Genomic DNA, 23438 nt, shown 5'->3' with positions numbered 1-23438 from the left:
TTCACTCCTTCATTATTTATACACGTTGGCCTCAGGGTCGGCATTGTCTCTACTTTTAGTGGCACAATATTTTGGGGCATCTTTTGTGTTTTTTTTGGTATGACTTATTATAGTGCTTTAAATAATGCAATACTACATTAGTGGATTTTTAAAAAAACTAATTCTTTTTTTTTCTTTACTATACATTAAAAGTAAAAAAGTTAAGTAGTTTTACAAAGGGGGTTCAATTCCAGAAGTCAGCTTAGGGGTACAATGCATCTTGATTGATATCACCTCTTCTTTTATTGCTTATCTTTTCCCAGAACCATCCTATCCCTACCCTTAAGTTATATAGTTCAATTTTAATATAATGTACTAATGCACTCTGTGTGTGTGTGTGTGTGTGTGTGTGTGTGTGTGTGTGTGTGTGTGTGTGTGTGTGCTGGTCTTGAGGCTTGAACTCAGTGTCTGGATGCTGTCCCTGAGCTGTTTTTGCTCAAGGCTAGCACTCTACCCACTTGGGTCACAGCTCCACCTGCAGCCAGCTCATTGGAGGTAAGAGCCTCACAGACTTTGCTGCCTGGGCTGGATTTGAACTGTGATCCTCAGAACTCAGCCTCCTGAGTAGCTAGGATTTCAGACATGAGCCACCAGCACCTGGCTTATGCACTTTTAAAACAAGTCAAAGAAAACTTAATGTTCTACTTGGAATCATTCTCCGAAGGTTAATTTGCCAAAACCCAAACATCTCAAAGCCATTTTGGGATTTCTACTTCCAGTAATAGTTGATTCTAATCCAGCCCAACGTTCTTGTAAAACAAACTAAAATATCAGAAGAAAATACAGAAAACACCTTATAAATAGCCCCAAAGATCTAACAAGACCATGAATTGCCTGGAGAGAACAGGATGAATGGACGAACGTATGTGTTAGTGCTCCTGACCCCTTTCATCCTGGGTCAGGAGTGGGGGTTGGGGGTTGTCACCAAATAGGAAGTCGGAGGCATCTGAGGTCAGAAGGCTCACATGTCATAATCCTGGGACAAGTTGGTGAAATGATTCTCCAACCTGTGCTTCCAGTTACTGGTTAAAGCAACCCAGAGGATCTGACCAGCAGCCTGAGGTTATTCAGCATCCTAGTTTGACTTTTCCAGTGACTCTGTCCCTTTCCAGCACTGATGTCACTTCTTACATTTGTGTAAAGTTCATTAGGCCAAAACCCTAGGCCTACTCAGCTCTCCCCCCTCTGCTCCTCTGCCCTCCCCCCAACCATGCTCAGGGTCACAGGCAGTGTGAATTCTTACCAAATGTGCCAAAACCTATTCCCCAGGCCTCCGAAGGCACCTGTGCTGGGCCCACCCTCCACAGTACAGATCTTACCTTTGCAGTGTGCGGACCTGGGAAGAAGGTAGGTACAGGGAATGGTGTGTGTGTGTGTGTGTGTGTGTGTGTGTGTGTGTGTGTGTGTGTGTGTGTAAGTGGCCTGGAGATTAGGTCTCCACAACACCAGCCTGAGTGCTTGATATTAACACCTTAAAACAGGTTATAAAGCAACAAGCTTACTGGTCATTAAAGAATTTTGTGACACTAGGGTTGTGTAAGGTTTTCTAGATTGGACTTGTTACTATGACAACATGAGAGTAACCAGGTTATGATGACAAAAGCTTTATCTAAATGCTGGTGTTGTACAATGGAGATTCCCATATCAGGGGCCAGCTGTGTAATAGATGGCCATAAGGTGGGTGGACTCGAAGATTTGGGTCGTGAGGTAGTTGTAATATATAGCCTGCCTGGATCATTGCCTAAAGTCACCACCAGAATCATCCTGGCGATTCTGTCCAATGCTAACTAACTTCTAGACGTTTACTTCATCGTGTCTCACATCCAGACACATTAGCGACAGGGTCCGAACACATGGGCCATGTGAACAATGAGCCAATATTCCACTAATTATGGCACGTAACTAAAGGCAGCCCTCACATGCTCCTCGAGATGTCAGCATGCTCCAGGAAAAAAAAAATCATATGCTGCTCATGAAAACGCACTTCTGTCTTTAATAATCATTGTCTTAGAGATGTTGGGATGTCATGCCAAATGCAATTTATTGGGAGAACGGAGTAAAATTTGTTTAAAAAATTTCCTCCTAAAAGGCAGTAAACTCTCTATAGTTGCATATTATGTCCTACTTCAGTTGGTCTACACGTCTGTGTGGATGAGCTGTTAAATCTTGACATTTAAAAAATGCTCCACCCTATTGGATACTTGGTATAAATGGGAAAGATTTAATAAATGATTGTTTTTTAAGGAAGTAGAAGCCAAGCACCTGTGGCTCACACCTGTAATCTGAGATCTGAGGGTCACAACTTGAAGCCAGCCCAGGCAGGAAAGTTTTTGAGACCATTATCTCCAATTAATCACAGAAAAAGCTGGAAGTGGCTCTGTGGCTCAAGTGGTAGAGCACTAACTTTGAGCAAAAGGAGCTCAGAGACAGTGCCCAAATCAGAGTTCAAGCCCCAGGACCAGTCCTCTCTTCCCCAACCAAAAAAAAAGAGGAAGTAGAAATTGTATGGCATAATTAACAATAATAAGGTATAATTCAGTGTGATAGAATGTATTTACTATGTCAGACAACCACCTCCTCTCCCCACTTTTGAAACATTTTCATCATTCCAGAGAAATGTGTAATATAGTAACCACTCCCATGTCCTGCTCAGTACAACCTATGCTTTGTCTCTGTAGCTTGGACTCTTCTGGATGTCTTATATATGAAATTATTGTGTAATATGTGACCTCTTTAAGTCTGTCTTCTTTCACTTAGCACAATATTTTTACACTTCCTACAGGTGGTAGCATTTATTAGTACTTTTTATAACTAAAATACCATTTTATGTAGCTCCTTCAATTTGCTTGTCTATCCATCTATGGATGGCATTTGGGTTGTTTTCCTTTTTGATGATGATAAATAATGATTCACTAAACATTCCTGCACAAATTTCTGTGTGGAGGGCTGGGAAGGTGGCTCAGTGGTAGAGCGCTTGCCTTGCATGCATGAGGCCCTGGGTTTGATTCCTCAGCACCACATAAGCAAAAAAGAAAAAACAGGAAGTGGCGCTCTGGCTCAAGTGGTAGAGTGCTAGCCTTAAGCTGAAGAGCTGAGGGACAGTGCCCAGGCCCAGAGTTCAAGCCCCACGACCGGACCAAAAACAAACAAACAAACAAACAAAAACAAATTTCTGTGTGGATATGGGTTTCCATTCTCTGAAGCATGTATTTAGGAATGGAATTTCTGGTCATATGATATTTCTAGATTTACTTTTGGGGTAATTGCTAAGATGTAATCAAGTGTTATATACTATAATTACCTCTCTGTTTTAAAAACAATATATTGTATATTTTTTCCTTTTTTAATGAGCTGTAATTCATATAACATCACCTTAAAATATACTATCAATGAATTTTTAGTCAATTAACATTGCAGTTCATTTGGAAATATTTCTGCCACCTCAAAAGAAACATTATACTCTTTACTGCTCACCTCTCCTCCTAGTCATCATCTTCAAACCTAGACTAATCTACTTTCTTTCTACCTAGAGTTGCTTATTTAGGATGTTTCATATAAATGAAATTATACAGTATGTGGTCTTTTCTGACTGGCTTCTTTCAACATTCAAACAGGAGCATGTTTCCAAGATTTATCAGATAGTAGTGTGTATGTATATATGTATGTGTGTATAGATACATACACATAGATAGATGTATGTATCTTCATTTCTTTTGATGGCTCCATATTACATTATATTGATATATCATATTTATTTGTTCATCGGTTGATGTCCATTTGGGATATTTTCACTTACTGGTAATTACGCATACAGTTGCTCTAAACACATGTGTAGGTTTTGTGTAGATAATATGTTCATTTTCTTAGGCATATGCCTAGGATTAGAATTACTTGAGTGGTACTTGAATATACTCAAGTAGTATTACTTGAGTATTAGGACGTTTGGGAGGTAATTAAGTCAGAAAGACAAAGTTTGTAAAAGAAATCCCAGCGCGAACCCCTGCCACTTCTACCATGTGGGTTTTGCTAAGAAGCTGCTGTTTGTAAGCCACTAAGTCCACAGTAATTTGTTAGAGCAGCTTAGACATACTTTCTAATAATCGAAGACACTTTCTAATAATTGCTTTATATATTTTCTTGTTTATAGTGGATGTAAGTAGTATTTTATTACCATTTTTTTGTGTGTTCATGTCTCAGGGCTAGAATGTCAGGGCTTGAACTCAGGGCCTGGGCACTGTTCCTGGGTTAGTATTAGGTTAGTACTCTACCACTTGAGTCACAGTCTGTCCACTTCTGGCTCTTCGCTAGTCCATTGCAGATAAGAGTCTCATGGACTTTCCTGCCTGGTCTGGCTTCAGAACATGATTCTCAGATCTCAGCGTCTTGAGATTACAGCTAGGATTACAGGGGTGAGCCACAAGTATCTGGCTACAGATTATATCTTGATCAGTGGACAAAAATGTTGTGATCAAAGGCTGTCAGGAATAGCTTACCTCGAGTGAATCCCCTGGCATCTCTGATCCATTTCTCTGAGCTTCTTTTCATTGCCCCTCAGATCTCCCTGGGGTGGTTTGTTATGTTCTCGGGCCCCAGTGAGTCACGCCTTTGTGGTGTCCAGTCCCCTTCCTTTGAAGTGGAGGTAGCCTTGGGTCTTGCTTTAACCACTAGCATTTGATGGAAACAACTCTGCTCTTTGAGAACAAGTCCAGCTACCCTAATGGAGAAGCGATGTGAAAAGGCCACATGTAAAAAGACCACATGAAGATGGACAGGCCCTGAAGAACTATGGAGTTGAATGAAGAAGTCCAAAGAACAGAATTGAGACTTGGGGCAGTCTAGATGATTCCAATGCACAGGTCAAGTTGGGAAACACTGATTTATCCATGGAAGACTTCCAAATAACTCTGCTGTCCTATAGAATTGTCTGGAAAGTTCTAACAAGGTCCTGTACTATCTACACTCCCCCATGTACCCTGTAGTTTTGTCCCTTCTCTCCTCTTGCTTATTCAATTCCTCAAACTTCCTCAGGCACTGAACACGTTCCCTGTTTCTGCAGTGCTCTTCCTCCCTTAGTCCATTTCCCCACAGGTTTCAACTCCAGCACCCTCTTACAGGCGTTGCTAAGGGACGGGTAGTAAGTGGAACAGAGTTCACTTTGCTACTGCTGACGAACCAGCCACTTATGCGGATTTACTTATTAGAATAGGCGAAGATGAGAAAAGAATGAAAAGTGTTCTAATGCCAGGCATTGGTAAGGATTTGGGAAAGAAGAACAGTTTTCTAACATTCGTGGGTGTATAACTTTGACGTTACCCAGAGGAGTTCAGGATGCATGGACCTTCCCAGCAAGAAATATGGCTGAGGTAGCTTTAAAGTAGGTTCGCATTTTGTTCCCTTCCATGGAGGGAGTTCACTCCTTCCTCTGGAGGCGAAGTGGTTCACTTCTGGTGATCAGTGTTGTATGGGATAAATAGCAGTGAGTGTGACTTCCTAAGATCCCAAGAGGCCTTGTGAGGGATTCCTTCATCCTCTAGCAAGGTGAGGAACCACCAACCGGTGGGCCATGTGAGGGCCGTGAAATCATTTGGTACAGGACAGTGCAGAGACATGTGTCTCATGTTTCTTGTGGCCATCTGCCTACGTTGATCATTTCATATGGCCCTCAAATGATATTATAAATATCCACATGGCCCTTGGAAACAAAAAAAGGCTCCCCACCCAGGCTTGGATCATTTGCTCTGTGGGAGAAGCCAGCTCCAATGTTATAAGCACATACAAGCAGCCCTTTGGAGAGACCCAAGTGGCAAAGAGCTGAAGCTTCCTGACTACAGCCAGGGAGAAATTAAGTCCTCATGTCAAGAGTCATGTGACTCAGCCATCTTGGAAGACCTTAGAGTCCCAATCAAGCCTTTAGATGACTGCAGGCTGAGCTGACATCTTGACTGCAGCTTCGTGAGAGATCTTCAGCCTGGGCCCCTAAACTACACGTCTCAAATTCCAGCTCCACAGAACTGGTACAATAAGAAAAGTGTGTTGTTTTATATGGTTATTTTGTTTTATTTTTTGGTGTGTGTATGTGTAGGGGGGGTAATTTGTTACAAAGCAACATTATTAAAGAAACTTGGCATCTGTGTCAAACTTGCTGCATAGGTGTTTATAGAGCACTGCTTGAAATAGGAGGAGATAAAATGAATGGAAACAAACCTGAGGTTCAGGAGAACGGATACACTGTGATACAATGCTACAGACACAGTAGCAAATAAATTTTAATGAAGTTACAGCTTGAATAAGTCTGTAAAATACAATGTGGAAGGGGGAGAAAGAGTTCATTAATATCAACAGAACATTTATGTGGAGCTCAAGAACATGTAAAGCTAAATAATGAATTGCTTGTGAGTATATATGTAAGTAGTAATATTAAGAAATGTAAGGAAAACAAGCCATCATTCCCATAATGCAGTATATTAACATATATGCCCCAAAGGAATTGCCTTAGAACACTAAACATTTATTTTCTCAAAGTTTTTATTGGTCAGAAATTTGGGAGCAGATTAACTGGATACTTTCTGCTTCCAGCTTTGTGTGTGTGTGTGTGTGTGTGTGTGTGTGTGTGTGTGTGTGTGTGTGTGTGTGTGTGTGTGTGTGTGTGTGTATACTGGAACTTGAACTCAGGGCCTTATGTTGCTTGTTTGATCATAGTCCTGGGGGCTTGAACTCAAGCTTTTGTGCTCAAGGCTAGCACTTTACCACTTGAGCTACAGCTGTACTTCCAGCTTATTGGTGCTTAATTGGTAATAAGGGTCTCACAGACTTTCCTGCCCAGGCTGACTTCAAACCTCAATCCTCAACTCTCAGCCCCCTGAGTGGCTAGGATTAAAGGTATGAGCCACAACACCCAGCACAACTTCTCCTCTTTGGTCCCATGGACATCAAATATGTCTTTTAGGCCTAGTCGGATGTTAATTCAAGTAGTTCACTCTGTTTCACAAGATGGATAGAGAGCAAGAGATCCAGGGGTCAGATGTCAGACTGATGTATGAAGGCATGCATCTGGAGAACACTCCTACAATTTGGGGGATCCTTTGATCCTTCTTATACCTGCATTCAGTCCAAGTAAACGACCAGGAGTTTCTTTCAGAAAGGGAGTTGAAATTGCCCTTGTAAAGTTGGTTTCATAGACTCAATGGAAAATTGCCTCGTGTTTGAATTAGCAATGTAATTTTTTAAATGCCGGGAAAAACCCATTAGGTGGAAGGTTGGTATTTTGTTCTTTAAGATGTGAGAAAGACATTCATCTTCCTCCTCTAAACAAAACAGAACAACAGACTCACAGCTAGGCATAGAGAGGACGGGGATTTTGGAGGGCCTGTGTAGTGGAGTTCACTGCATTCATACAGTTGTAAAGCTAAAGCCCTAGCTTAACTAGGCCCAAACATGGATCAGTTCCTTGATCTGTCTGAAAGGTTGCTTTTCAGCTGTCACTCAGAGCCAAATTCTTCTTTTCTGCTCTTCTTCACTGAAAGATATGTATAATTTGTTGGTGAGTTATTGAATTTTTGCCTGGTTACTGAAGTATCTTGTAAACTTCAGCGCACTTAACTCTCCACTGCCTGCCCCACCCATCCTTTTTGGGAATCTGTCTTAGGAAAGCTGGTGCTGTGAGCCCATAATCTCCTCTGGCCTCTGTAAAACAGCTCCAGAATGCTACACATAAAGTACTCTGCCATATTATTGTTGTTGTTGGTTGTGGGGCTTGAACTCTGGGCCTGGGCGCTGTCCCTGCGCTCTTCAGCTCAAGGCAAGCGCTCTACTGCTTGAGCCACAGCACCACTTGCAGTTTTCTAGTGATTTATTAGAGATAAGAGTCTCAGGGAGTTTCCTGCCCGGGCTGGCTTTGAACTGAGATCCTCAGATCTCAGCCTCCTGAGTAGCTAGGATTATAGGCGTGAGCCACCGGTGCCTGGCCACTCCACCATTTTTATTATGGAGGGTCAGAGGGGACACGGCAGGTGGTGTGGATGCACAGAGCAGCTGCAGATGCCCCTACTCACTGGCTTCTGTGTTTATTTTATTTATTTCAAGCAGTGGGGCTTGACTCAGTCTCACGCTCTTCTCCTGTTCTTCCCATTTTCTATTCGGAGCTGGTTTTAACACGTGGGCCACAGCTCCACTTCTGGCTTTTTGCTGGTTAATTGCAGATTAAGAATTTCATGGGCTCTTTTGGAGTGGATCAGTTTTGAACTTCAATCCTCAGATATCAGCCTCTGGAGTAGTGAGAATTACAGGTGGGAGTCAGGGCCCAGTTTCCTTGGCTTCTATCTTAATCATTTCAGTCAACATCAGTTCAAGCTGTGGTTTTAGAAAGTTAGTCTTGAAAATTAATGGCACCAAAAGATGTTTTCTACTCAGAAAAGTCTTTTTTATTGATGTAATTAATATCTACTTAAACATGCATAATATGACGCATTTGGGTTGACAATCTAATTGTAAGTAAAACATGAATATTTGAAAAAAAAGTGTTAGTTCTTCACATCTATGCTCAGTATTCATTATTGATAAGCTTCTTAGAGGTATTAGGAACAGAGTATGCCTTTGTAACACAAACCAACTTTTCTACCTGCTTAAAAGTTCCTATTTTCTCATATTTATCTCTTCTTTTCTTTTTCTTCTTTTTCTCCCTTTTGTTTCCAGGCATCTTCATTTTAGCTTTAATGTCTTTCATGCCTGTCAGAAACCTGCCTGCCTGCCTGCCTTTTCTTTCCCTCCCTCCCTCCCTCCCTCCCTCCCTCCCTCCCTCCCTCCCTCCCTCCCTCCCTCTCTCCCTTCCTCCCTCCCTCCCTCCCTCTCTTCCTTCTTTCCTTCCTTCCTTCCTTCCTTCCTCCCTTCCTTCCTGTTTTTTCTATCTTCTTTCCTCTCTCCCTTGATTCCTCCCTCTCTCATTCCCTACTTCTCTCCCCTCTTCCTTACCTTCCTTTCTTTTCCTTTTCCTTCCTTTCCCTTCCCTTCCTTTTTTTTTGTGAGCGGCAGATTTGTATCCATAGCACTTTGGTGATGGGCCAGGATCTTGGCTCAGTAAGCAGTAGGGAGAAGAAATGAGTGACTACATTGCTTGGCTGGCCTGTTGCATGAATGGTAGACATCAAGGAGATAGAACACATTGTGTTCAGTTTGCTATGCGTCTGAAAAGAGCATCTTCACTTCTCATGCCATGAAAGAAGGCATGTTCTACAATTCCTTCCCAAGAAACTGTTAATGAGATAGGTATGTATATACATCCAAGAGTCAGACTTTAGTATTTAACAGCCTGCCTAGTGCTCTGGTGGTTCTAGTATTACTTCTGAAGGTTGAGTTCTTGTGATTTTGCTTATATTAATTTCTTTTTGCTGTTGTAATACATCATCACAAACTCGGCATCTCAGTGTATTTATTTATTTATGGCTGGTACCACGTCTTGAACTCAAGGGCTCATGCTCTCTCTGTTGGCTTGTACTACCACTTGAGCTATGCCTCCAACTTAGCTTTTTGCTGGTGAATTGGACATAGAGCCTCACAGACTGCTTTGCTCAGGCTAGCTTTGAATGGTGATCCTCTAGATCTTAGCCTTTGTGGTCTTTGTGATGAATACTCTCACCATGCTCATCTCTGCTTTTCTTATTACAGCTCTCTTCTTCCTGAGACTCCACCTTTCTCCCTCTTCTTTGCACTAATCCTGGGGCTTGAACTCAGGGCCTGGGCTCTGTCTCTGAGCTTTTTCGCTCGAGGCTAGCACTCTACCAGTTGAACCACAGCTCCAGTTCCTCCCTTTAGGTGTTTAATTGGAGATAAGTCTCACAGACTTTTCCTGCCTGGATTGGCTTCGAACCATGATCCTCAGATTTCAGCTATCATTGCCCTACCACCTCCCTCTTTTAAGGAGGCTTGTGGACACACTGAACATTGCCAAATAACTGAAGAAAATCTTCCCATCTCAAGACCCTTACCTTATGCCTTGTTTTACATATCTGTTTTGTTGCATAAGGTAACTTACAAACACGTCTTGGAATTAAGGCATTCACAGCCATCCATCAAACAGCTGTTTGCCTTTTACTGTTATTGATGTAAGTCATAGGCTAATTGAGTCAATTGGACCACAACATATTTTTAGAGCTATTTATTTTAAATCCTTCTCCAACACAAAAAAATTAAATCCCCCAACAACAAATCTTCAAAGAAACAACTGCCCAATAAATAAGTGGGCTAAAGACTTAAAGAGAAACTTCTCTGAAGAGGAAAGAAGGATGGCCAATAGACACATGAAGAAATGCTCAACCTCTCTAGCCATAAAAGAAATACAAATCAAAACAACACTGAGATACCACCTCACCCCAGTTAGAATGGCTATAATCAAGAACTCTAATAACAACAGATGCTGGAGGGGATGTGGCCAGAAGGGAACCCTACTGCTTTGTTGGTGGGAGTGTAAACTTGTTCAACCACTCTGGAAAGTAGTATAGAGGTTCCTCAAAAGACTCCACATAGAGCTCCCCTATGACCCAGCAATCCCACTTTTGGGCATTTACCCAAATGATCACAAACAAGACCATACTAAAGCTACCAGCACAACTATGTTTATTACAGCATTATTTACCATAGCTAAGATATGGAACCAACCCAGATGCCCCTCAGTAGATGAATGGATCAAGAAAATGTGGTATATATACACAATGGATTTCTATGCCTCCATCAGAAAGAATGACATTGCCCCATTTATTAGGAAATGGAAAGACTTGGAAAAATAAATGTATTAAATGAAGTAAGCCAGGCCCAAAGAAACATAGGTCCCATGGTTTCCCTTATTTGCAATAACGAGTATATGCCTGAGACAAGCAGAAAAGGTCAGATAAGATGACGTTAAGCGAAATGAACTCCAAGATGAAGACACAAGTGGTTTTTCTTTCTTGCTATTGTTTCTAATGTATTTATAAGGTATCACATGATTTTTTTTGTTGCTTTGTATAACCCCTGTTTACACTGTATTTGATGTTGGTATAATTTGGGGAGCAGAAGGGAAAAAACAAATTGTTTAAATAGGGATACAGGTGGACCCACTGCAACAATGAGATGTACATGACACTAAGTCAAAAAATGAACTTTACAATTGGGGGTGGGTGGGTAGTGTAGTTGTGGAGGTGGGAGGGAAGGGATGGTAGGGGGAAAACAAAGGAGGAGGCAACAATGCTTGATAAGAAATGTACTCATTACCTTGCTCATGTAACTGTAACCCCTCTGTACAATATTTTCACAATAAAAAAACATTAAAAAAAAAAGTAAAAATCCTTCTCCACATAGAAACCAAAATAGCCATGCTCTCATGACTCCACAGAGTAACACATACTTTAACTCCCAGAGCTTTATTAATCCATGCGTTCTTTGTGCTTAATGCAGAGAATCTACTGGGTTTTGAAACTGTAGAGATAATGGCCAGTGAATTTCTGAGGTATTGTGACCACCAAAGACATAAAGCAAATCTAATCCTCTGGATAAACGTCTCAAATTCCAACTCAATCTCTCTCCTAAGATCTGATAGTTTGGAAAGCTTTCAAGAGTTGTTCATGTACCTTCTCATGGCCAATGTCCACAAAGTGTACTTTCAAAAAAATGTGTCACATACTGTCTGTGCTGGTAGGGATGGAAAATGGCTTCTCTATTGAAGTTTTAAGAGGGTGGTACTGTACCTTCTCCCAAAGTTCTTTTTTTTTTTTTTTCTTTTGTCCCTATACTTCACTCAAATTGGTTTGGAGAGGAGAAGAATGAGCCAGAATGCTGTTGAAATGGCAGGAATGAGATGATGCAAGCTATAAAGTTTTCATCCTGAGGGCAGTAGAAAATATTAGAGACAAAAGGAGGGAAGAGGGAAGGAGATTTTAACTACTGTGTTTTTAAAAAAAAATTGGTTTGGGTTTTGCTTGGGGACACTAGATAGATAGCAACTATCTATCTCGTGAAATGAGAAAAAAGAAGGGGAATTTTAAGCTGGGCCCTCCAGTGAAGATGATAGGAATTGGTTGCTGAGTCTCAAGAAGTTTGGGTTTACTCAATGGACTTATGGCTCATTCATAAAAATTGGTAATTTAGGAATTGTATTTGTGCAAGTATAGAATTAGAAGACCGCATAGGACAGAGCCCCAAGGGCACAAACATGCAGAGGTGAAGAAAAGGAAAAATAAAACAGGCAAAAGAATTGTTACAGAGGGAATTGGAAAAGCAGACTTATTGATATATTAAAAAAAAAAAAGTACCATGTCCAGCACTGGTGGCTCATCCCTGTAATCCTAGGTACTTGAGAAGCTATACAAGAAGATCACACTGTGAGATTGGGAGAAAAGTCAGCAAGATGCCATCTCATGGAAAGAAGCTGGGCACCGTGGCACAGCCCTGTCATCCCAGCCAGAATGAAAAGCCTAATAATGCAGGTGAACTGAGGTCCCAATGTTTTTCTGGGAAGGAAACAAGACACTATTTCAAAAATAAGAAGTACAAAAAAGAACAAGCGAGAGGAACTGAATTCAAACTTGCACGATTGACTAGTTTGAAAGGGGTTAAAAGTTTACCCAAGCAATCAACCAAAACTAGGACATACAGCCAAACTGTCTGAAAAACAATTACCTACACAGCTAGAATACCATACCTCCAGTTTAGGAAAACAGTTCTTATACTAGGACGAGGCTTGATTAAAATAGCTTTCTTGTATAATGGCAGCTATCCTCAAAATGGTGGTACTTATGCTAAGCAACTACTTTTGACAGAAAAAGATTCTAACGCCTACACTATTATTGAAAATAAATTTATCACCATGAAATGTGACTTAGAAAGGACTGTATTTCCTCCTTTGGCATGCTAGTGTTCTGAGATTTTCAAAAGAAAAAAAAGTACTTTCTTCAAGTGTGACACCAAATTTTAGTGTGCATCCAATTGCTTACCGGACTAGTTAAGACATGGGTTGTGTTTCTGATCTTAGTAGCAGCTTTTGACTGGGAAAATATGGCATGAGATCTTCCGAATTTAAATGTTGTGGAAGACCTCAGGTGATGGGACCCCTTTTTCCATTTAGTCATTCTTAGTAATACAAATGTAAGGAAGTATGTTTTTTTTTTGATTGGACAGCAAAATTCATAAAAGTTTTTTCTTCCAGGTTGTCTCCTTCTTCCTACCCAACAGTATCTGTTCACACAAGTGAGAAAAATCAGCTTTGTGCAGGGTTTCGTTGAACAACAACTGCAGGTTATCTTTATTAAGAGGTATAAGAAAGTCATAAGTGGCTCATGAGTGTAATCCTAGCTACTCAGGTGGCTGAGATCTGACAATCAAGGTTCAAAGCCAGCCCAGGCAAGAAAAAGTCCATGAGACTCATTTCCAATTAATCATCAAAAAGGCCAGGAGTAGAGTTGTGGCTCAAGTGATAGAGTACCAGCCTTGAGTGGATAAAGCTAAGGGACCACACACAAGCCCTGAGATCGAATCCTGGCACACACCCATACCAGAGCAAAGAGGAAAAATCGATGTGGAAGCTTAGGAAGGTATGGCTGCGAAGGAGAAAAATAGGTAGCATTTTATTCATGTTTTCGAGGAGGAGATAAGCATCTCTTTGGAATAAGAAGTAGGACCATCCCCGTTCCTCCACAAAAAATGCTACTTGTTCCTAACTTTCAAATATCCCATTAGGGATCTTGTAATTCGATCCAGAGGGAACAGAATGAAGGAGTCAGGGAAAAGGAAAAATTGACCTCATTCTTCAGTCCTTTCCTTAAATCCTGAGACATGTGTGTGCCTCAACACACCCCCTTTTCAATCTCACAAAACAGGGAATCAGGAAAACGCATTAGCACCCTTAGTAGGAACGAGGAGCAGAGCTGGGGGCGGCGGGGACTCAACCTAGTCAAGGCTGGAGGGAGCAGGGGGAGGGGAGAGGGACGGTCCCCCGGTCCGAAAAGTGGAAGGAAGTGGGGAGCCTGCAGACCCTGGGCCTGGGAAGGCGGGAAAAACGCTGTTAAGGGGCGGGCTAGAGCTGGGGGCTGCATTTTTTCATTTCTGGAGGCGATGCCTCCATTTTTTTACCGGGCTAAAGGCTCTGGGATGAATCGCTATAACTCAGAGTGATCGCCTACCGTACAGCAGACCCCGAATCGGCCCCTCGTCCAGGCTGGGGAGTGGTAGGGGGCGGGGGAGACAGCGGAGTTACTCTGTGGAGGGGGAGGAGCCACTCCAATCTCCAATCAAGGGGCTGATCCAAATATTTGCATATATTATGCTAATAAGGAACCTCCAGACCAGTTCCCACCCGAGCTCCGCGTCCCCCGGGCGGGGGGTGGGGGGGGTTTCTCCGTGTCCAGTAGACTGGAGGGGGAGAAGGTGAATATATTATGCTAATGAGGAGGACGGGGAAAGGTGAATATATTATGCTAATGAGGAGGGCTCCGGCTCGGACGTTGGGAGGGAGGGGGCGCGCTAGGGAACGGTCGGGCCAGAGTCTGGCGAAGGTGAATATATTATGCTAATGAGGCGGCTTCCAGCCGGGGCGTTGGGAGGGGGGGGGCGGGCCGCAGGGCTCCGAGAGGGGGTCGGGGAGGGACGACGCGCTCGGGGCCTGCGCGCACTCTCTCCTGGCCGAGCATCCCGCAGGGTATTTAAGGCTCGCACACGCGCGGGGCTGCGGAGAGCCTTCGGGTCGCCGCGGCTGGAGCGTCGCCACCGGCTGCTGCTGGGGTGATCTGGTTTTCCTCCCCTTGTCACCTTTCTTGGGCTGCGCTCCTGAGGGCTCTCGCAGCCTTTTTTCCCTTGGTTTTGCCTGGGACTGAGTCCAGGTGGGCGGCTGATCGGCGTGCGGAGGAGACGCGGTCTAGGTAGACACACACGGCGGACCGAGGAGGCGCAACAGGTCGCGGCGGGCCGGGCGAGCGGCGGCCCCGCGGCGGTCCGCGCCTGCCGGGACCCGGTGCCGGGGGGTGGCCCCCACGCCGTGCGTTCTCGGGTGCGTGTGATCGGTCCCGGACGGAGGGTGTTTTAGGGGACTGCGTGACTGTTCGATCTCCCTCCCAGCGGGGAGGAGCGGCGCGCGGACGCGGGATGGTCCTCGCCTGCGGGTCCCCGCGCTGAGCCGCGCGCCGCGCCCGCCCGCCTCCCGCTCCCACAACTACTTGTGCAGCCGCCGGGACCCCACCGAACTTTGCCGGAGGACGCCGTCCGCGCTCGATCCGGTGGCTCTCGGCAGGAGGTTGGCCGGCGATCCTACCCCCCACTCCGGCCACCATGCTGGGGAAGAAGCCCGCGGGGAAGGGAGCGGGGCGCGAGGCCGGCTCGGACGAGCACAGCCCCTCCGGGGGGCGCGCCAGGCCCCCGAGCGCCATCCTGGCCACCCTGCTCTCCGGGGTGGCCCTGGTTTCCTGTCTGTACCTCGGGGTGAAGACCAACGACCTCCAGGCGAGGATCGTCGCTCTGGAATCCGCGAAAGGGGCGCCTTCCTTGCCCCTGCTGCCCGAGACGGCGGATCAGCTGAAGGCCATAGTGCAGGAGAACGTAGAGCGGCTCCTGGCTCAGGTGTGAGGGGTTTGGGGAAGCCGGGGAGGGGGGGGGGGGAGTTGCACGTGGATAGGATCTTGCACAGGTGTGAGTCTGTGTGTGTGTGTGTGTGCAGGATCAGCCTCCACCCTGAGCGGATACACCCCGTTGGTCTGGCCTGTGTGAAGCGCTGTGAAGGCTGGCGGTCGTGGACGTTTGTTCACCTCCCTTCCTTGGTTTACCCTCCAAGTCTGCGTGTATGATCTTCCCTGTCTCGTCCTTAATGATTGCACGGCCTGCTGCAGCGGGCGGCGGGGGGGGGGGGGGGGAGCGAGGCTGGAAAGGCAGCAGGGGCTTTCTTTGCCTTGGCTGTTGAGTTCTGTGGCGTCTGGGCTGACAGCCTTCTCCGTTGCATGGAGAATACTCCTTGGAACGCTCACATCTGTTCTTCATATACCAAGGTTAGGCCTTATCAATAGAGAAAGGTAAGCACGCTTAAAAGTGAACTGAGCCTATAGATTTAAAATTAATTTAACACGGCCTTCTTTTTCATATTAAACGTTTGAAAAATTGGGGGAAAAAAACTTTTCTTTTAGGGGGGGAAGGGACGGGTCAGAGATGTAGTACCCAGATATTCATGAATGAAGAATTGAACGGAAGGTCTTTAAAGATGGCTTAGACTCCAGTAGGGAGGGGGTAAGGAGTTTTCCTGCCAGTAGCGAGATGCAGTAGTTACAGCCTGAAATGTGATTAAAGTGCGTCTACAATATTGGCTGTTTTTTTATGACGTGAGTACTGTTACCTTTTGCCTAAGATCCATGCATTTATGTAAATGCTGTTTATGCAGGCTATCAGACGTCATTAGTAACTTAGTCACAGAAGAGAGTTCTAAAGAACTCATGGATCTAGTTTACTCCTGCTAGCTCTTAATACTTTTTTCCCCTCCTACAGAAATCCTATGAACATATGGCTAAAATAAGAATCGCAAGAGAGGCGCCTTCAGAGTGCAACTGTCCAGCAGGTAAAAAATGGAACTTATTAACAAGGTTTCCCCTGGAGCAGACCATTTGCAAACAAAGTGTCTGTCAGGTCTACCTGGAATAGTAACAGAGAAAGAATGCAGCCCCAACTTGTTTTAATAAAATCAACATGTCTCCATCAGAAAGATGGCAAGTAAAGCCCCAAATATTTTAAGCAGCATACCAATGTCTATTGGGGAAAAGCAAATGAGCTAATCACCATGGAAAATATAGGCAAGTGGATATACGAAGTTCTTTGCATCCAAGATTGAAAGGTCATCTTCAATGTTATTAAATAATTTCAATGTTTGTGGTGAAAAAGGTCTACACAGCTGTCAGGCCTTAATGTCTAATGTTGCATTAGTGTGGGGTTGTTGGTGGTCATGATGTTATATAGGTAATGGACCTGCATTTTCTCACCTAATCTGTAGCTAAAGATGAAGACTAAAAGGAAATGAGTTCTTCATCTTGAACCTCTGATGACAAACTATTTTCTTCTCAGTGACTTTCCAGGAAAAGACTCTTCCATGTTGATCATGTTTTTTTTTTTTCTCTGTAGTTTTAGGAAAGGTCAGTAACAGTGTATTAGAAGGATGGAGAAGAGACATTAGTGAATGAGCCCCTCCCCCACCTGTAATCATGAAATCCTCATTCACAGACCTCTGAACCTTGGTAGTTGTCTGTAGACTTAGCAATTTAAAAGCTCTTGGAAAATGGCCAGGGGAAGGCATTTAGTGGATTCAAAGATATATAAGCCATAAAAACTCCCATGAATCTCGAGATGTTCTTCAGATAAACATGGTAAATGTGTTTATGAACATTCTAGTTTCTTTCATCATTATGCATGGAGAATGAGTCTTTTTCTTCAGTATTGAACTCTCTGTTTCAATGTAGTCATGTACTTCAATGATGACGTTTTAACCCATGACAGGTCACAAATATGACAATAGCCCTACAAGTTTATATAACCTAGTGATGTCATCATTGCTTGGTTTGAGCAAGTGAGCTACATGACATTTGCTCAATGGTGAGACAGCTATAACACAGTCCTTAGAATGCACCCCACTTATGATTAAGCTGTAGGAGACTGAAAAGCTTAGTGCCTGCTGGGCACTGGTGGCTCATGCCTGGAATCCTGACTACTCAGGAGGCTGAGATCTGAGGATCAAAGTTCAAAGCCAGCCTAGCCAGGAAAGTCTGTGAGACTCTCATCTCCAACAAACTACTCAGCAAAAACCAGAAGTGGCACTGTGGTTCAAGTGGTAGAGCTAGCCTTGAACACAAAGAGGCTCAGGGACAGCGTGCAAGACCCTGGCCCCCCCACCCCCCCAAAAAAGGCTTAGTGCCTATATTTTCTCATATTTTGAGATTGTTTTCCTCTCATGATAACTTGTTCGGGTATAGCTTAGAAATGTTCAATTCCAGGTTATACAGCATAAAAGTTTTTTAACATTTATATTCTACCACATCATTGACTATATGTTGGAGCTATATTCTTTTCAGTGAAGGTTTTTGATGAGAAGACAGAGCGGATGTTTGATGTATGCTTCATTCTTAGTAGTTGAGAAAGACTCAGAAGTCAGATATTCAAGGGAAGAACTTTTCCAGGGCAAGAATGAACTCACACCCTCCCTTTGACCTGCAGGAATGATTTAAATTCCCAGGACACTGAGTATCTATAGGACTTTACAAATCACTGAGGGAAGAGCATTAAAAAAAAAATACAGTACACTGTGTGTGGGAACTTAGGGTTACTTTGGAGGATTCATAACAGACTTGGTAAAATGTTGAAAAGTGGCCACACTGAGTTCTATTTCCAGAGGAGATATGACTGTTTTTATGATGTTTCATGTAGGCCAGTCATTGAACTCTGGTCATGTGGGAGGAAGCGATTATCCTTTAGAGTTTGCCGTCTATTCTCTGGGAAGATTATTGTAGACTATTTTCTTTCCATGTTAATGTGGTAAATGAATAATACAAAGCAATTTCCTTGGCTTTTATTTGTTGTTGGCTCTCCCTCACAGCTGCTTTCCTTCTTGCTACCACTAGAGCTCCACATGACATCAGTTTTTAACCTGGCTACTCGTGAGGTAACCCTTGGAAGGTGTGCCCTCCAACACACAGAACCAAACAGGGATCTTGCTGACAGATTCCCAGTTATAGGGATGATACTCAGTTCTGCTTGTTGAATAACCAGACATCACCCAAATGCAGGCATGACTTGAAAGGAAAAGATTCTGGAGAAAACCAGCCGGTGCAGTATTGTCTTAGGGAATGAACTGGCTGGCCAAAAAGGATTAGAAAGAAGATATGCATTTCCCACCTGATTTGGCTTGAACCTCGATTCTCTCTCTGTGACTAAGAGTTGTCACCCAGACATCTGTTTGTAGGGCAGAGTGAGACGAGTGTGACCTCAACTCAGTTCCTGTGGACACTTGCCCATCCATTGAAGTTGACACTCTTGCTGACAGGCAGAGTCTTAGAGCTGAGGGCTGGTGGCAAAGAAGCAAAGCTGTGCTGTTTGTAGTCACTCTAATAGCTTTTGATGGCACTCAAGTCTCACTGGGATTTGTCCAGGTAGATTACAAGGAAATCATAACATTTATAGATAACTGTTTTTTAAAATTACTGAGCAAGGAATCTCTATGGGGACTATTTATTGAATGCCTTCTCATGCTAGGAGAAGCTCTTTCTGATATATATATATATATATATATATATATATATATATATATATATATTTTATAACTAGGAGAGTTGTAAGTGCTAGCAATCTTAGGATTCATCCCCTGGGCAGAGGGACTCCAAAGCCTAAAGCCTAATGAGGAATCCAGAATGAGCTGGATAATTCTAGACTGGAATCTGGAATCCTACATCTGGTACTAAATAAGTGTGTGACTGTGGTCAATCTAATGAGTTTCATTGCTTTTCATTTCCTCACCTGAAAAAAAAAGGACTAGAAATTCTTTGTGTGACAATTTATGTAAATAGCTTGGCATATTAGTGGCTCTAGCTTAAGTAATATTACTCTTTTTCTTTCTCTCTCTCTTTTTCTTTTTGGTATGATTCTCACAAAGGCTAGGCAAACTCTTACCACTAAATTATGCCCACAGTTCACTATTCATTTTCTTGGATTCTTTCTTCTGGTCCACAGAGCTACGTGGCAAGGTGGGTAAAGAAATGTTGCCAACTTGCTCAGAACCCAAGGCGAATGAACATGGTGCTTAGTCAAACATCTGTAGATCATTTATAAGGATAATCTTGCTAGTCAGTATCTCTTGGTGCTGTAGCAGTGGAATTTGGGCTTTTCATGATACCTAGTTTTATCTCCAGAATGTTTGCCAAAATTACAGGGGAAACATTGGACCATTAAGGATGAAGCATACTAGGTAGAAAGACTTGGCTATCAGATGTTACCAAAAGGAGTATCTTCACCATATGACCTTTTAAAATCAGATCTTGAAGTAAATCTTATACTAATACACTAAGATTTGTAACTTACACAGTTGGACTATCATTACTATACCATCTTTGTCCTCTGTAGAAAGATGTGTTTCCCTTTTTTTTTGAGATTGAGATGCTCTAGAAAACCAAAGAAAACTGGATTTCAAGAACCCCCAAATAATTTTGAAAGCCCTTACACACATCAAAGCTGTGTTTAGCAGATTTGATTTAGCAATGGTAGAGACACAGAAATAACAGCTGGTCGGAAGTGGCGCTGTAGCTCAAGTGGTAGAGCGCTCGCCTTGAGCTGAAGAGCTGAGGGACAAGCGCCCAGGCCCAGAGTTCAAGCCCCACAACCGCCAAAAAAAAAAAAAAAAAAAAAAAAAGAAATAACAGCTGGTCTTTGTGGCTTGATTTCTGTCAAACCTGACCATCCCTAAGAGAGTAACTTGGCTCTTTACTATGGCTATAGAATTCTACTTCGGGTTGTGTTCTTTGGATCTTCCATGAAGTATGCATAAAGCAGGCATATTTATGGAAGGGAAGAACAATGGGAATGAGGCCACCAATCAAGTGATGGGTAGCTCACATTCATCAGTAGTGTTAACTCCCTGGCCTATTAGGTATAAGAACCTCTATGACCTCATCAATGGAGAATGGGAGTGGGAAATTGAGAAAGTAGCCCTGGCTTTGTCATTAACATGTTACACAATCTTGCACAAATCATTCCGACATCTGGCTTCTACAAACTAGTCACATCTCTGAAAGTAAGAGCTAGACAATAACGATTGAGGGCTTTAGTCGATTCTCTACCTAGAATGAATATGAAATAACTATTCTAGATTTTGGGAATTTGCTCACAAACTAGGCAGAGATGACACCAGACATTTATTTGAAAATGACTTTTCAAGTGGGATAGGCAAAATCAAGAGAAGAGTATAATTTGGAGCATATAACCTAAACGGTGACATTTTTTCTAGTACAGGAGGCTGTTTAAATTGTTTGGGTATAGGGGAAAGAAAACTACATCTCTGTCTGAGAAATTCATGGTAGAAGAAAATATGGCTTCTGAGAAGTAAAATTCGTAGGAATGGATAAAAAGTGGATTGACAATGCTCCATTAGCCTTTTGACTTGCCAAGAGTTGATGGGTAGGTAGATAAAGGTACACTGCTACCTGATTTGCTGACACCCTGACTAAAGCAAACATTAATCTTAAGGTAGAAAGGACAGCCCTTTCTATATGATTGTCTATATGATGATAGTCTATTCTCTTTGGTAATAGTGAGACTTAAGTTGAGGAAGAGGAGACTTCCTGTGTAGCGTGTTGAACAGCTAGAGATAAAAAGTTAGACTAGAAGCCAGGTGCTGGTGGCTCATGCTTACTTAGGGAACTGAGATCTGAAGGTTGAGGTTCAAAGCCAGCCTAGGCAGGAAAGTCCACAAGGCCCCGACCTTCAGTGACCACCAAAAAGCAGAAATGGAGCTGTGGCTCAAGTGATAGAGTGCCAGTCTTGAGTGAAAAGGCTAGGGGACAGTGCCCAGGCTCTGAGTTCAAACCCCAGTACCAGCATACACACAAAGTTAGATATTTTCCAGGGTCTTTCTGTATTCTCTACATGTATGAAATGACTAGATACAAGGCAAGTAAACACAGGCAGGTGCACGTACACCTCATTCCCAAGTAGGAGCAGTACATCCCCTGTGATAGATGGAGGATACCTCAGTTTGAGGATGGAAATAAATGTTAACTATTGCTTTGAGATTAAGTACCCTTTCCCCTGGTTGCAGAGCCTTTATGTTACTTTGTTAATCGAGTTGACTTTATCATATAAAACTCCAACTCCCACCATACACATTTTCAATGATACAGAGAATAGAAACAGTTTGCCTGAAGAAAGCGCCTTGAAATGCTGCGACTGTTATCTAAATGAAAATGTCAGCCATTTCTCTGCTCCTGTGACACCAAACAGTGTACTGTAATGAGAGGATACCTCCAAGAATGTCCACAGTGACTCCTTCTCAGGCCTGCGATCTCCAGCAGGCTGGATGTGACACTTTTCAGTGACTCTTCTGGGGACAGTAGACCAAGGACAGACTGCCCTTTGAAGCAATGTTCTTGTTTCCTTTTTTCTTTTTTTTTGTCTGTCTGCCTTGTTTTTGGATTAAGAAGCTTATTCTTGGGCTGGGAAGGTGGCTCAGTGGTAAAGTGCTTGCCTTGCTTGCATGAGGCCCTGGGTTCGATTCCTCAGCACCACATAAGCAGAAGAAGCCAGAAGTGGTGCTATGGTTCAACTGGTAGAGCGCTAGCCTTGAGCTGAAGAGCTGAGGGACAGTGCCTAGGCCCAGAATTCATGCCCCATGACCAATAAAAACTCATTCTTTCCTCTTTTTCTGTGATACTTGGGTTTGAACTTGAGACCTATTGCTTGCTTCATTGAAGGCAATCCTCCAGTCCTTTTTGGGCTTTTATCTTTTGGATCATCTTTTGGTCTGGCTACTCTTCTCTTCTTCCTTCCCACTTCCTCTACCCTGCGCTCTCCCTTTCCTCTCCCCCTCCATTTCGCCCTCCCTCCCCTCCTCCTCCTTCTCCCTTTCCCTTTTGTTCAGGTAGACTCACGACTGTAATCCTCCTGTTTTCTGTTGCCAAGTATCTGGGAAACAGAAGTGTGCCATGATGCCTGGCTTCATGTCTCCTTTCTTACTGTAGTAGTTCTGTTGGTAATTATGTAAAAGGAGGATACCAATTCTACATGGAGTTTGAACTCATTTCAGCTCTTCGGGACAATATGTGGGAGCAAGCAGTCTCTCAAGGCTTCTGATGGCTTTGCAAGGGCGCAAAATCAACTCGGTGACATGACCCAAAGTCCACATGTGGGGCTTAAGTCTGGGAATGACCTCTCAGGAAGGGGTAGATGGAGTGCTGGTGGGAACCGTGCCAGAATCAGGACTGCTTGGCAGCCCAGGCAGGGGTCATTTCCTGCTACAGGACAGCCGCGCTAGACACTTACCCAAAATAACACCAGTCTCTTACCTGGAATGGAAATCATCCGAGACCTAACATGGAAAAGTGTTTGGGTGCCCTCCTAACACGTTAGGAACATGCTGGGGTGGTTTGATGGACATTAAGAACGTGAAGTCGATGTATAGCTGAGTCTGTGCAGCAGGTTGAAACCCAGGATGTACCTGGCTATACATTGAAGCATCGCTCCCTGCCCTGGCTTGTCAAGGTGGGTGGAGTTTGGTACGGTGGTTTAAGTGCCGTGGAATTTCACCATCCTCCCCTATCCCAATTTACGGCAACACCGGTGTGCATACCTGATGCTTACATGTGGATAGTTAACTGCTTTTATTTGGGATTTGCTCTGCACATCTTGGAATTATAAAAAGAGTTTGAGAACGA

At 43.4% G+C, this 23438-nt stretch overlaps 1 protein-coding gene across 1 annotated transcript in view; it reads left to right on the top strand.

The window, feature by feature from the left end:
* Positions 1–15324: 15324 nt before the first annotated feature.
* The window catches only part of Col25a1 (collagen type XXV alpha 1 chain), a 415569-nt gene continuing 407455 nt past the window's right edge, over positions 15325–23438 (top strand). Inside the window, exons 1-2 of the mRNA XM_070022440.1 lie at positions 15325–15612; positions 16525–16594. Of these exons, the coding sequence (XP_069878541.1) occupies positions 15325–15612; positions 16525–16594 (358 nt within the window). The remainder of the gene's footprint in view (positions 15613–16524; positions 16595–23438) is intronic.

Source organism: Dipodomys merriami, unplaced genomic scaffold (genome assembly GCF_024711535.1).
Source record: "Dipodomys merriami isolate MVZ:Mamm:240054 unplaced genomic scaffold, mDipMer1.0.p SCAF_15, whole genome shotgun sequence".
Lineage (NCBI taxonomy): Eukaryota > Metazoa > Chordata > Mammalia > Rodentia > Heteromyidae > Dipodomys > Dipodomys merriami.
This window is presented reverse-complemented; position numbering and strand designations above follow the sequence as displayed.